Raw genomic sequence first — 15,076 nt, 5'->3', positions numbered from 1 at the left:
CGCGCGCCGGCCAGCGCCGGGGGACGCCGCTGCCCCCTCGCCCCGCGGGGTGGGGGTGCGAGGGCAGCGCTCCCTCAGCCCGTTCTACGGGGAAGAGCTCGGGGACCCCCCGCACCCCTGTGTTCAGGGAGCGTGGACGCCGTCCTGCAGCTGGAGGTGACAACCCAGCAAAGCCACCTTCCTTAAATGTACCCATTCGGGCACCGCCGGCCAGCGCCGGGGGACGCCGCTGCCCCCTCGCCCCGCGGGGTGGGGGTGCGAGGGCAGCGCTCCCTCAGCCCGTTCTACGGGGAAGAGCTCGGGGACCCCCCGCACCCCTGTGTTCAGGGAGCGTGGACGCCGTCCTGCAGCTGGAGGTGACAACCCAGCAAAGCCACCTTCCTTAAATGTACCCATTCGGGCACGGTTAGAGAAAAGACCAGTGTTGGGGGTTGGAGGGATGTCGGATCCAGGTTGGCAGCCCAGAGAACAGAGATGCGGCTCTGGCGCTCAGGCAGACTGGCTGTGTGACCTTGGACAACTCACTTCCCTTCTCTGAGCCATTTCCTCATCCTAACGGCAGGGAGGTGACCTAAAGTTCAACTCTGAATTCTAAGATGCCTTTCTGCTGCCCCTCCCCGTACCTACCCCTTAGGAGCTGTATAACCCTACATCATAGAATTATTGTGAACTCATTGAGATAAATATAAGTTAACACACACCTGGCACTATGATACTTTGATTATTTAATCCGATTTTCACAATCATCCCCAGGATTGTCCCCATTTTACGGATGAGAAAGCAGAGGCTCGGGGGTAGTGACTCACCCTTGTCATTACCCTAGCCAGTGGTGGTGCTTATCCGAGTAGCCTATCTTGAAGTTTCTCAGCCTTTCTCCCCAGGTCTACCTGGCAAACTCCAAGACTCTCAACAAGCCCACTCTGCAGTTAACAGCCAATAGACTTCCGGCTGAAGGAGTTGGTCCAGCTCAAATCAGAAGTCCCACCCTCCAGGGCATGCTCACCAGGGCCACCACCCTCCTCCCATCCTGTCTCCAAGCCCTTCCCCAAAACCACAAGGGGGCAGGAGATGAGTATAACCTCTGCAGAGGCAGAAGTCAAGCTTCTCTATTCTTTGACCAAACCCCATCTGCTGGGACTACCCACCAATATTGATAGGGTCCATATACCAAATGCTAATAATAATAGCTGTTTATATGCATGAAAACGTTTAACCCTTAAAAATCACTACAACCCCATTTTAGGGAAGCGAACATGGAAGCCATTCCAAGATGGTCAATGCCTGGGGCCAGGGTGTTGCTTCTCGATGTGTATGGGACCGCTAGCCCTGAGGTTACACTGTGAACTCTTCGGAATTGACTGAAGTTTTCACCGTGTGTATGTTTCGCCTATTCAAAAGTAATAATTACAAGAAATATCGCCCATCTTAGATCTGAGCACCAGTCACTGAGTGTGTGTGCCTGAGCAAGGGCTTCGCCACACACGGAACAGAGGTGGACTTAAATGAGCTATGAGAAAAAGCCTCGACAGTTGGACTAGGCTGTCCACGTGGGAGAATTATTACTTTTGTAGTCACCAATGCCTAAGCGCCTTGATGGCAGGAACCATATCAGATTCATCCGCGTTAAGAGAGCACCTAGCAACAGGCCTGTAATTTTTCTAATCAGCTGGATTAGAAGTGACCCTAGACTAAAACTGTCCTTCTGGAACTCAGCATCCCCATTTGTTGAAGTAGTGAGGGGCTTCTAACTGGTGGCCCTCATAGGTCATATCAGGTCCTACGTGTGCTTGGTGTGGCCGGTATTGTTTATTTTCAGAGGAAAAAAAAAGTTGTTTTCAAGGCCTGCCTCTCCAGTTATCCACAAGCACACCAGCCCCTACACCCGTTACCTGCACTGAAGCTCTATGAACTTGTTTTCTTGTCTGTAAGATGGAGAGAGTCGCACCTGCTTTCAGTTCTGTTGGGATATGTGTGCTAAGTGTCGTACACAGCTCCCGGTCCACACGGAGCAGTACAGAGAAGACTGTCTTTCTTTGTTCCTATTTTAAAGGTAGAGAGGAAAAGCCAAGAATCCAGAGGCCTGGGGGTAGGAGGCATGGCCCACAGCTTCTTCCCTCTGTGACTCGAGCAGCCTCTCTAGGTCAGTTTCCCTGTCTGATCTATTAAACAGAGACGGTCACTTACGATACCAGCGAACATGGCTGATGAGAAAGAAAAGGCGGATGTGGGTTGCAGAGACGCAAGCCCTGCACAAATGGGAGGGAGAGGAGACTGAAAAGCAGAGGCTGTAGGAATTCCAGTGGCTGTCGGGGCCTTGTGTGTCTACCCAAGGCCACATGAACCAGCATCTCGTCCCATCCACTGCAAGCTCCGTCCTCCCCATGGCGTGGGAGGGGGGCAGGGACGACAGAACCCCCACTTCGTAGAAAGGAAAACCGAGTCGCTGAGAGGAGATGAAAGACTTGCCCTTGGCCGCCAGGGGGGCAGAGGCAGCCCCTGAAACTTGCTCCTCCTGTGCCCATTTTCATCCTGTTTCAGCTTTGCACCCCAAAATTCCCCCAGTTCTTCCTGCTATCCCCAGAAAGTTCATGGGGAGAAAAAATGCAGTCAACTCTCAATTATTTGGGAGCCAAACATGTGCTTTATGTGGGACCCCCTGCTTGCTGGGTGTTTGAGCTTTTCGTCCACAGCTTATCTCCATTACACCAGCAAACCTCATTTTTGCCAGCCCTGAGTCCTTCAGGCACGTGTGAGGAGGGGAGACACTTGCTAATTTCCTTCCGAATGCATTATAATACCCGATGGTCCAAAGTGAAAAATGTATGCCCGTGTCACACACCTAGGAGATTGCGGAGCCTTTAAAACACGTCCACAAATTCTTTGATACTCCTCCCTACCAGAGGCAGAGCCAAGTTCCCCTCCCCTTGAGCGTGGGCCAGACGCAATGACTCACTTTTAATTAATAGAATATGGCAGAAGTAAACAGTACGCAACTTCCAAAATTAGGCCTTAAGAGGCACTGTGGCTTCCTCCTTGCTCTCTCGAACCGCTCACTCTGGGGGACCAGCTGCCATGTCACAAGGACACTCAAGCATCCCTGTGGAGAGGCCCACGCCGTGAGGAACTAAGGCCTCCTGCCAACAGCCATGTGGGCGCGCCATCTCGGAAGTGGGCCCTCCGGCCCCAGTCCAGCCTTCAGATGACTGCGGCCCAGGCCTGTCTTCACATGAGCTCGTGAGAGCCTCTGAGCCAGAACCACGCCACTAAGCCACTCCTGGATTCCTGACCCACACACATTGTGAGGTAACGTCTGTTGTTTTCAGTTTCTTTTTAAGTCGTGAAGTTTTAGGGCAATCGGTTAGGCAGCAATAAACGAATACAGGGGTACTTCCTCAAATAATCATCACTGTTTACACAAAGAATTTTCCTAGACAATTCTATACAGCCAAACCATTTCTTCTAGGTAGAGATGGAGGGAAAGGCAATGGCAGAAACGCACAGTGCCACCGATATTCATCCAGTCTACCCTCTCATCCTCCCTCCCCTTTATCTTACTTTGCTTCTTCATGACCCTTATCGCCTAAATTATATTATTCACTTGTTTGCTTAACCGTCTCTTCCCACCGGACTAGAAGCTCCATGAGAATGGCGAGTCCACCAACTACTTAGAATAGTGTCTTGCACATAATAGGCACTCGATAAACGCGGCAAGAGATAAGTTACTAACATACTCTTTACATATATTGTCTCCCACATACTTGTAACTACCCGCTCGACAACGGTCACCAGCCCGTGCTTTAAGTATCTCGACCAAAACCCATTCAAATTCCTAACCCCTCACGACTGAGCGGCATAAAGCTGAAGCCAGGGGGAATGCAGTAATGGTCTATAACACGTCTGTCTTCCCGCCCGCAAACTCTGAATTCAGGTGGCTCGTCAGCTGTCTCCACTCTCCAGATACCTCCAGCATGAAAGCTGTGATTTCTAGAAACGGTGTCATTTTAATTAAATTCCACAGAACCATTCTACAGTCCCAGAGGACTTCATCATTGTGGGATTTCTACGTTGCTTATTAACTGAAATCAGCATTCTTTTCAGCCGAACAAATGGACTAGTTCCAAGGTGACAATTTCCTTCCTAACGAGGTTCAAATCCGGCAACGAGTTCCTACAGCCACTGACAGTTTGTAAATTCATTTGCCATTCAATCCAACCGACACCTAGAAGACATGGGATCCTAGAAAATTGTGTGTGAACCCTTGTTTTGGTAAGTCGATAAAGATTCTCGATGCAGCAACAGAGTTTACTATTTAGAGGAATCTTTCAATAAAGTGAAGTTCTTCCCTGAGTATCTCAGGCACCTGGTGCTGCCTATTTTACCTTCCTAGATATATGCCCAATCTGTCCTCTAGTCTCCTCTCCCCCGGATCATCATTTACCCTCATCTAGAGGATGCAATGGTTCCTCATATTCTTCTAGCTCCGCCTCCTTCAATCCACATGGCGGCCGACGAACGTGCAGAATGCAACTCTGAACACGTCCCTCCCGGCTTAAAATCTCAGAGAGGTTTCCGACTGCTCTTAAGGAGAAAGAAGGACCCTTCACCATGGCCTGTCAGGCCCTGTTCAGCCTGGCCCATGCCCGTCCTGCATCCACTGCCCCCGTCTCGCTGAGCCCCGCTGGCTGTGTCCTCCTGCCTGACCTGGACCCCACCCCCATCCCAGGCTCTCTCTGCACACAGCCAGGAAGCTCTTCCCAGGCCCCTTCAGCTAAATAATCCCTCTCCCCTTCAGAACCCAGCTCAGGGACGCCTGCCCTGCCCTCCCTGACCGAGTGATCCCCTGGTACGTGCTCCCGAAGAAGCACCATGGGTCTCCGCTGGCCTCATCACAGCTGCAAGTTCCCATCTGTTTCTCTCATTACTGGATTAATGTCTGTCTGCCAGATAGATTGTGAGCTCCGTGAGGGCGGGATGTCATTTGGTTTTCTACCCGCCGTATGCCCAGTGCCCAGCACCAATCAGATCTTCAGCATATATGCTGAATTGATCAATCAATCAGTGAGAGCCGTGATCTGCCTCTAAATAATCTCCGAGTCCCACGTTCTTTCCTCAAGTACGACTCTCTCGATTCCTTCCAGGCCCCTGGCACTTCCCTCCCTCCATCCCCCGCCACTTCCCTCCCATCTCCTCTGTCCTTGAAAGCCCACGTTCAATGTCCCCTCCCAGAGGACTTCCCGGTGCCACCACCCAAAAAGGAGTCCACCGGTGCCTCTCAGGAATGTTTTGCTCTGCCTGGGATGAGAGCTGCACCTTATCCCTTGTGTCATGTGGCACATTCTCCGGCAAGTAGGGGCTTTTAGATTTTGTCATCTTTTTATTTCCCTGTCCCAGGGGCTCCTTGAGCCCAGATGCCCTCGATGCAACCCACGTGCAAGGTGCGTACAGGGCTGCAACTTTGAGGGGAGGAAAAATGCCCGAGAAGTAATTAGAGAGAGAGAGAGAGAGCTTGAAAGCCAAACCTCGAGAAGCCCAGGGCCAGCATGCTGGCCTCCCTCACAAAGCCTGGCACAGCGTCTGTATTCAATAGGCACCGAATGAAGGGCTGAGTGAATGAGAAGTTCACAGCCTCTAAGCTCCTGGGGGCGATCCCGGCAACAGCGCTGAGCAGAGATGCTAATGAATTCAGGGCTGCCAGAGCCAACTCTTCTAAGAAGACCAGAGAGACAGTCCTGCCAGCAGCTCCTTCCCATTTTGGAGATGTAAACACAGACGGCCTGAGAGCGCAGGAGCCCCAAGGTGACTTCCTCCTCCCGAGGCTCCGTCACTTGGATTCTAGAACATGCAGGGGCTGACAGATGCCTCTGCTCACATTAAGCAGTCGGTCTCAGGACCTGCTGGTCGCGCCACTTTTGTAGCGATGCCCCTGCAAAACATGGGCCGCCTTCCCAGCCCAGCGCCAACCTCCCACTTAGAGGGCACCATCTGAAGAACACCTGACGAGGAAGCGGACCCTGCGCTTGCCTGGGGACAGGTTCTTCTGGAGCGGAGGCCCTGGGTTTCAACAGCAAGGAGAGAGAGCACTAGGCCCCTCCCCCACCGAGGGGAGAAGCGGCATCCATGGGGGCGGGTCTCCCTGAAAACACCCATTCCCAGGACACACGCGGTCACTTAGAGGGAGCGGACAAAGGTTTGACAAGTGTGAGGACACACACGTGTGCGTGCGTGCGGGCCATTCCCAGGACACACGCGGTCACTTAGAGGGAGCAGACAAAGGTTTGACAAGTGTGAGGACACACACACACACACACACACACACACACACACACACACACACGGTTCCCATTCCTCTTCCTCTTTCTCAGGTCACACCCCCCGGGAGAGCTGGCAGAGAGGCCAAAGGACCATCTGGAAAGAGATCGCAGCCCCACAGCAGAACGCAGAGCCCCTGACTTCCAGTGGAGCAAGACGCCAACCTGCCCACACCGAGGACCCCCATCCCTGCCATGCTGGCAGTGCCGCGGCCTCAGCCCGCACTCACTTCCAGCCCCGGGCATCCGAGGCCGGAAGCCGTCACCCCCTCCCAGCTCCCTGCCAGCCAGGCGCTCTTACTTCTTCACTTTGGGGTACTTCATCTCTGCGATGGCGTTCGTGGCTTCCATCTGCTTCTCCTTCAAGTGCTGGGGCCACATATTGTCCACCCAGTCCACCAGGTCCACCTGAAAGCCAGCCCACCGTCAGCACTTCCTGTTCCCAGGTACCCTTCAGCCAGGCTCCCACCCCACCCAACCGCTCCCCCAGGTCGGCACTGGGCGGCAGGGCAAGGAGAGGAGGTAGAAGGGGTCAGGGAGAGGACCGTGGCCGGGGCCTACCACAGTCGGGCGCTTGACCAGGTGCTCCAACTTGGTGTGGCTGAACTCCAGGCTGATGACGTTGTACAGCTTGTCCCGCTGAGCCTCAGGCGTCTCATAGTACCGCACGAACTGGGACATGCTCATCTCGGTGCCCTTCTGGGTATTCACGTCCATCACGTCCACCAGCCGCCGGCTACCTGGGGGCAGAATCCACATGCTGGCGGCTCCTGCCGGCTGGGGGTCCGGATCGCACTTGGGAGCCCCCATAAAACAAAACGTCCTCCTCCTCCTCCTCCTCCTCCTCCTCCGGGTTCCCCATATGCCTCACCCCTCTGCTGCGTCTGCTCAATTACCTCATCCTGTCGGTTGTCTTTCCCGCCTCCCTCCAATCCACCTGCGTCCTCCGCCACCACGGCCTCCGTGCTGGCCCACCATGACTGCTCTCCGAGACGACCGCGAGGGCATCCCCAAGGGGTCTGCAGACTATGCCTCCTACCCATCCCCCACACTGCTACCTGAGCGAGCTTTCTAAAACAGAGGCCTGACCGTGGACCTTCCTCTCTCCACTTAAAACCATCGACGGCTCCCCACTGCCAGCTGGGGGCTATCCCCACACATGGCACTCAGGGCCTTTCTGCTTATTGGCAGTGCTAGGATAGGACTTATCTCTACGGGTAAGGAGCCGTTCCGCAGTCCCCCTTCCTGGTCTCTGAGGCCAGGAAAGTTACTCGACTTCTCTGAACTGTATACGCCTTCGTCCTGCCATCTCTTCTCATGGGCTGGGTGTGAGGGTTAAAGCAGACGATTGCAGCAGAGTCTGGTATGCAGACGAGTGGGTCCCTCTGATCGTCCCTGACACGAATCGCCATTCCCAAATACGTTCGCCTTCGTTATCTTTCTTCCCCATGCCTCTGGAATCTTCGGGAGGGCAGGAGACTTACCTGTCTTGCTCACTCCTTTACCCCAAGTATCGAGAGAACCTGCCCATAGTAGGCGCTCAGCAAATGCGTATGGAACAAGTAAACGATGAATGCTGGCTGTCCTGCACCGTATGCGACATGCGACTTCTCATATGAATGACTGAACAGTGAAAGCCCCTCCTGGGGAAAGTCCAGCCTTCGTCTCAGCAGTGGGCTCCATGCCTCCCACTCCTCCCAGAGAGAATAAGCTCTGGGCAGGAGACAGGCCTTCGGTGCTATAGCCCCGGCCCTCAAGGACATCATGGCCCTGTCTGGGACTCTGCTTCCTCATCCGTAAAACGGGAATCATAACGGCTCCAACACTTCAGCCAAGGTGGAAGCGACAACCGAAGCTAAGCGGACACGCTTCGAAAGGAGAGCAACACACACACAAAGCAGGTTGCCAAACTCGTGGGGCTTTACCATGAAAGCCGCTGCCTCCTGTCTGCTCGGAGTGGAACGAGGAGCTCGCCATCTGGTAAGACCCCAATTCCCCATTAGCTCAGTGACAAATATACAGTCCGTGGAGACTTAGAAATGCGTAAACCAGAAAAAAAAAAAAGGAAGAAAAGAACTAGCAGCCGGTGAGCGCCCCGGTCAAAGCTACCCCAAGAATGAAGGCTAAACCAGCAATGAACGGGCCCAGCACCCGTTTCTGCACAGCCCACGGAGGAGAATGGTTTTTACATATTTAAATGGTGAAGGGAGGGAGGGGGGTGAACCCAAAAAAGAATATTTTGTGATGCGCCCATCACAGGAAATTCAAATTTCTGGGTCCACATACGAAGTTTTATTGGCACGTGGCCACACTCGCTGGTTCTCTTATCTCTGCCGATTCCCCATGCGATGGTCTAGGCCAAGCTGAGCAGTTGATGGAGGCAGAATGGCCAACAAAGCCTGCGATATTTACTGCCTGGCTCTTTACAAAGTGTGCAGGCCCCCGAACAAGACAAAACCCTCATGGAGCTTACACGCCGATGTGAGCGACAGTCCCGCCCCGTTCACTGCTACGCACCCAGCATCGCACAGTCTGTCCCGTGCCAGGCCCACGGTCAAGGTCTGTCAAATAAATACACAGTGCCTTTGATCTAGCAGGAACTGGATAATAACAGTCACGCTTTAAAGCACGTAAAAGATCTTGGGTGTTTCTATCTTTTGGGTTCAACATCGAACTTTCACAGCCACCACAGAAGCTAGAGAGGACCGCCCCTGTCTCACAAACGAGGAAACCAAGCTCTGGAGTTGGCTCAGGTCCCCCAAAACACAGGCCGTCTCCCGATTAAAACAGCCGACGTTTACTGAGTGCTTCGGCACGGGCAGGCTCTCCTCATAGGTAATGTGAACCGTAGCGGCCGTTCTGTGAGGTAGAACTTTATATCCGTTTGAGGGATGAGAAACTGAGGCTTGGACAACTTACGTGCCCCAAAAATGCCCAGTCCTGAGCCCAGGTGCTCACCCCCCACGCTCACTCTGTCCTATGAAACATTGACTGCCAGTCACGTGCTAAGGCTGGGGGAAAAAAAAAACATCCCGCCTCCAGGGGCTGACTCTGGGCCCCGCAGCCTTTCTTCTGCGTTGGGAGAGCAGATCCACCAGGGGGCATCCCTGAACTTTGCTGGAAATTTTACCGTGCTCTTGGCCAGGCTGGCTCCTCACCAAGACTCCTGAACAGGTGGGCTCTGCTCAGGTTTTCGCGGAAGCCCACCAGGCAGACAGCCTGTTGTGAGAGTCTGGGACGTGGGGGCAGAACAGACACCCAAACCCTCTCCCCCTCTGCCAGCCTCCCACCTCCGCCTGCCTCTCCTCCCTAACCTTGCTCAAGGTCATATCTGCGAAGCCCTCTGTGGCAGGTGGGGAATGGGAATCACAGCCCTAGAGATTTGTGCGAGTCAGCACTGAAGGCCCGGAGCTCAGCCGCCCCTATCAGCGCAACGCAGTGACAGCGAGACGTCCTGGGTTCAAACCCCAGCTGAACCTCGGGCCCCTGTGCTTCTCTGAGTATCAGTTTCCCCATTTGTCACATGGGGGCAGAAACAGGAGCCAGCCCAGGGGGTCGTCCCGGGACAATGCACATGAAACGCTGTCCAGAATGCCTGCGTGAAGGTAGGACAGTAATCAGCCAATTCCATCCGTAATTACAGGCGGAGAAAGTGAGGCAGTGGGCCGCAGAGTCAGTAAAACCTCTGCCGGCCAGTCCCAACGGACTGACCACCTAAGACCCGAAAACATACTCAGGACGGCTATTGGGTGCAGGTCTTTTTCGGGGGAGGGTGATGAAAATGTTCTAAAATTGATTGTGGTAATGATCACCCAAATCTGTGAACAGACCAGAAACCATCGAATTGTACACTCTAAATGGGCGAATTGTATGATATGTACCTTCCCCTGATAAAGCTGTTATTTAAAAAAAAAGAAAAAAAAAACCCAGGGCATTAAATGACCAAAGTTGGTTTCGCTAAAGGTATTTTTTTCTTTCAGTCTTCTATCAACTTAAAAAACACATAATAAAAATGTAAATTATTCAGCCATAAAAAAAAAATGTAGTATCATCTTCCCTATAACATGGAGGAACCTCGAAAATATTAAGCCAAGTGAAGGAAGGCAGACGCGAATGGGCACGTGTTGTACGCCACTTGCATGAAATGTCCAGAACAAGTAAATCCATATGGGTAGCTTAGTGGCTGTCAGGGGCTGGAGCTGGAAGAATGGGAGTGGGTAAGTTACCTTTTGGGGTGACAAAAACGTTTTGGAACCTGCAGAAGTGATTGGGGTTGCACACGCTATAAATGCCACTGAAGTGGGACGCTTTAAAATGGGTAATTTTATGTTATGTGAATTTCGCCTCAATACATTTTTTTTAAAGCAATGTTAAGAGACATTATTTTAAATCTCATGTACTTCCCCTACTCTGACAAAAAAAAAAAAAAAAAAAAGACTTCTCCGATCTGTCTTCTCTTCCCTAGTAGTTTTTGTCGTGTGGGTCTCTCCCCTCCCCGTGGCCTAGAAACGTGGACCGCAGACTTTCAGCTCCACGAACTGCCCACAATGTCCTTCCCTCTGCCTGGGCTCATCAGTTCTGCACAGCGTGACCTGGGGCTTAGGGATGTGGGCCCTGGTGAGAAAAGCTAAAGAAAGGCCAGGAAATGATAAACACAATAGGAATGGGACCCTCAAAAGGTCATCGACCCAGAACCCAGGAACAGGAATTTTTTTGGATAAAAGGTCTTTGCAGAGGGAATTAAGGATCTCGAGATGAGATCATCCTGGATCTAGGGTGGGCCCGAAAGCCAATGACTGGTGTCCTCGTGAGAAGGTCATGTGACTACAGAGGCAGAACGTGGAGTGAAGTGTCCACAATGCCTGAGGTTGCCCAAGGCTGGAAGAGGCCAGGCAGGATTCTCCCTTAGAGTCTGCAGAAGGAACCACTGCTGCCAACACCTCGATTTTGGACTTCTGGCCTCTGAAACTGTGAGAGAATGAAATTTTTGTAGTTTTAAGCCACCCAGTCTGTGGCACTTTGTTATGGCAGCCCCAGCAAAGGAATATAATTCAATCGTCACCTCTGGGGCAGGAAGAGTCACAAGGGGGCTTCAAAGGAATTGCGATGCTTTCAATCTGGGTGGCAGGTGTCAGTTTTAATTTTCCTTTAAACTCGTCGGCATATGTAAAGTACTTCAGGTACACCCTTCCCCCCAAAAAATGGGCCAAAGGACTCAGATGTTTCAGGTTCCAGTTCTCATAGCACAAAATCTTTAGGCAAAGTACCCCAGTGTCCTCATCAGCAACATGGAGATAAAACGACCTATCTCAAACCGTCGTGAAAAAATTTAATATTCAGATGACTAATGCTGGAGGCAAATGAAAGACTTTTTTAGGGCACCAACGAGGCTGTGCATCTCACTGCATGGAAGGTAAAGATCTGTATGCGAGCCATAGTGCCTCATCTCTGCCCATCTGCAAGGAGATTGCACGTACAAGCCCCTCTCTGAACAATGCTGACTCACCAACCTGATCCCCAAACTTGCACAATAGAACGAATGCACAATATAAAATATTATCACTGCAAAACGGTAGGTCATCATCTCGATGTTCTCCGAAATTGTTATTATATATGATACCAATTTATATACAACCCAAATCAAAGACTATAATATTTCAAAAAAAAACCCAGCCCAAATCTAGTTCTAAAAAATCCTCCTAAAACAGAGCAAACTATCCGTTTTATTAGCATATTATATATACATGTGTGATGTACATATAATATACATAACACATATTTGTATAAATATATTACCTAGGCGAGCACTTAAATATATAATATATTGTCTAGGCAAGCATTTAAATATAGACATATGTAATACATGTATATGTACATTCAGGAAAACTACAATAAATTAGACGTTATATATTCAGTTATTCATGGTGAGTACACAGCAATGTACAAATTACTGACATTTTAAAACACATAACATGTGCCTTAAAAGACATAAATATCCACATGTAATTGTGAGTAAAGTTTGGGCACAGAAGTGTTGTCAAATAAGCATATACCTTGCATATATCATACTTGCCTTTTATAATATATTTTAAGCAACACATGTCAACTCTCATTTAATCTCACGTATATAGACCCCTCCACACAGGTATACATATACTAACCTATACACCACTTTCATTCTTGGTCCAAATGTAGACAAAATAAAGAGCATCTGGGTAGGATTCATTACCCTTTGGTAAACATAAGAATAAGTTACAAATCATATTTAGTGAAAAAGAGACACGGCTTTAAAATAATCTAGTTTAATGGTATTGTTAAGTCATAGGATGCAATGATTTGCAAAATTGTACCTTAACACCTGGAAAATGCTATTTACCTTGCATATGTCCAGGTATTAAAAAATAAATAAAACTATTCTTGGGGGAAACTTTTAGTAATAATTTAAAAAATAAGTAAATACACTGCCCCACACCTAGGTATGTTTAATAAAAAGATGGCTTTCCCTGAAAAAAAAAGTCAATACAATTTTAAATTTTAATTAAATAAAAAAGTCATGGTATTAACTGATATGACCCATATACAGTGCTAGAGGCATAGAAAGTGCCAGAAGTTGTCTCCCCCTTCTCCTGGGCCCAACACCTCGGTTCTCCCTATGCTGCTAACAGATATACCTTGAAGGCTGTTGTGAGTTGAACTGGGTTCCCCAAAAAGAGATGTTCAAGTCCTAACCGCAGTACCTGTGACTGTGACCTTCTTTGGAAAGGTCTCTGCAGATGTGATCAAGCTAAAATGAGGTTGTACTGCATTAGGGTGGGCGCCTAGCCAATGAATGGCATCCCTGTGGCACGAGGGACGTTTGGATAGAGACGCACGGAGAGAAGCCAGCCCTGTGACGGCGGAAGCAGAGGGCGGAGCGATGCACCGACAAGCCAAGAAAGCTGGCGGGCGCCAGAAGCTGGGGGAGGCAAGGCGGGATCCCCCTGGATGGAGCCTTCGGCGACGGCACAGCCGTCTCGATGGCAGACTTTGGGCCCCCAGGACTATGAGCATAAACTTGTGTGGTTCTAAACCCCCCCCAGTCTCTGGTACTTTGTTACAGCAGAGCTGTAACCCAAGGGCTGATGAGAGAAACACCAGGTAAACCTATGTGGCTCCATAAATGTCAATGCCGTTGGCGGGGAGGGGTTCCTGTGCCCCTGGCTCGCCCACGGTGCCTGGTACGAGGTGTCACAGCACAGGCGCCTTGCATAACTAAAACTACATGTGGTTTACCAAGCCGCTCTGCAAAGAGAAAAATGTCATCCCTGGATGACGATAAGCACTGCGAGCACAGAAGTCTTGTCTGTCTTGCTCACTCTTCTACCTTGAGTGTCTAGAATGAAGAGCCTGCGCATAGTAGGAGCTCAGCAGATATCTGCGTTGGGAGTCATTCGCTTTCACGTCCTGTCCAGCCTGTGACACGGGACTTCGTACATAAGTGACAGCTGAAGAAATGACCTGGGGTACCCGGAGGTGGGAATGTGTAACCCTCTCCACACGAGGGAAGATGAACCAGCCCCCGCCCCCGCCTCCCCACAACCCACCTGGAAAACATCTGGAAGTCCCGAGCAGTCAGGAGCCCCACCCCGGGGACAAACATCACTGAGCACAGAGGACGTGGGTGGGAAAGGCCTGCTTTTACTTTTTTCGAGTGACTACCCAGGCTTCCAGCCCCACGCCCCGTCACAATCCCCAGGACTCCTTACGCAGCCCCTCTTCCCTCTGCTCTTAGACAGGCGCAGGTCCCCAGCTGACCCCACCACAGCCTGCTCTGGCCTTAGAAGAAAAGGGAGGCCAAGACGCGGAGTGGCCGGAATAGTGAAGGACAGCTGGGGGCAGAGGGGGGAGGAGGAGTGTGCACGGGAGAGGCCCCAGGGAGGGAAAGGCGGTGCCGGTCTGGAGTGGAAGTTTGAGACACGTGGCTGGGAGGCTCGCTCACTTCCTTGGTGTACACGGGGCTCCATCCAGCTCCCCAGGTGTCCTGGAAGCCAGTCTGTGGGACAGACATGTCAGAGTGGGAGTGGAGGGAGGAGGAAGGGAAGTCAGTTCCGCTGGGCATCTGGGCTCCATAAACTCCCAGGGAAACACAATGCACCAGTACCCACAAAATTCAACATGCCGGGCTCCCGCCCCACAGGTGCCAGTGAGAAACGCAGGAATGACAGCGCGCTTCCTGGGGAGGCAGAATGACATTGGGAGAGGTAACCTTGGGCTTTGGAGTCTGACACTTCTCAGAGAAGGGCCAGCTCTGACTCTAGCAGCCCAGGAGGGGGACCGTCTCTCCGTAGATGTATCGCAGCCAGTCAGCGACAGGATCAGACCATCACCACTTTGCAGCCCCTAAAAAACTGATGGAGCTGGACCTCAAACCTCGATGGCTGCTCACGTGAGAGAGAATGACCCGACAGGTGCCTCTCGATGGGAAAACAGAACACTACCTATCTAATGTCGTCTTGTCAGAAAATGGGAATGAATAAGTGTACACTTTTGTATGTGGAGAGAGAGGAAGACCCTGAACCTGATCGAGCGTCTACATCCAATTACCAATTGACAGGAACCACAGAGGCCAGAGGAACATGTCGAACCACCCCCAGGGAACGCAAAATCCCTCGCAAAATCCAGACAACAGAAAACTCCACAGTCAAGTGACCCAACTTCTTCGCGTTGGAGGAGACGGAGGGAGAACCCCGAGATCGTGAGAGACTTACAAGGAATCTGAATCAATCACA

General features: G+C 51.3%; 1 protein-coding gene across 5 annotated transcripts in view; it reads right to left on the bottom strand.

Moving 5' to 3' along the window:
• Nucleotides 1-15,076, bottom strand: part of KDM2B (lysine demethylase 2B) — a 117,565-nt gene that overhangs the window by 86,702 nt on the left and 15,787 nt on the right. For all 5 annotated transcript variants that reach the window (XM_015587970.2, XM_006910010.3, XM_025045520.1 and 2 more), the window contains exons 5-6: nucleotides 6,870-7,048; nucleotides 6,610-6,716 (exon numbers count right to left, since the gene is read on the bottom strand). In XM_015587970.2, the coding sequence (XP_015443456.1) occupies nucleotides 6,610-6,716; nucleotides 6,870-7,048 (286 nt within the window). The remainder of the gene's footprint in view (nucleotides 1-6,609; nucleotides 6,717-6,869; nucleotides 7,049-15,076) is intronic.

Source organism: Pteropus alecto, unplaced genomic scaffold (assembly GCF_000325575.1).
Source record: "Pteropus alecto unplaced genomic scaffold, ASM32557v1 scaffold213, whole genome shotgun sequence".
Lineage (NCBI taxonomy): Eukaryota > Metazoa > Chordata > Mammalia > Chiroptera > Pteropodidae > Pteropus > Pteropus alecto.
The sequence above is the reverse complement of the archived record's forward strand: the minus strand, read 5'-3'. Positions and strand labels throughout refer to the sequence as shown.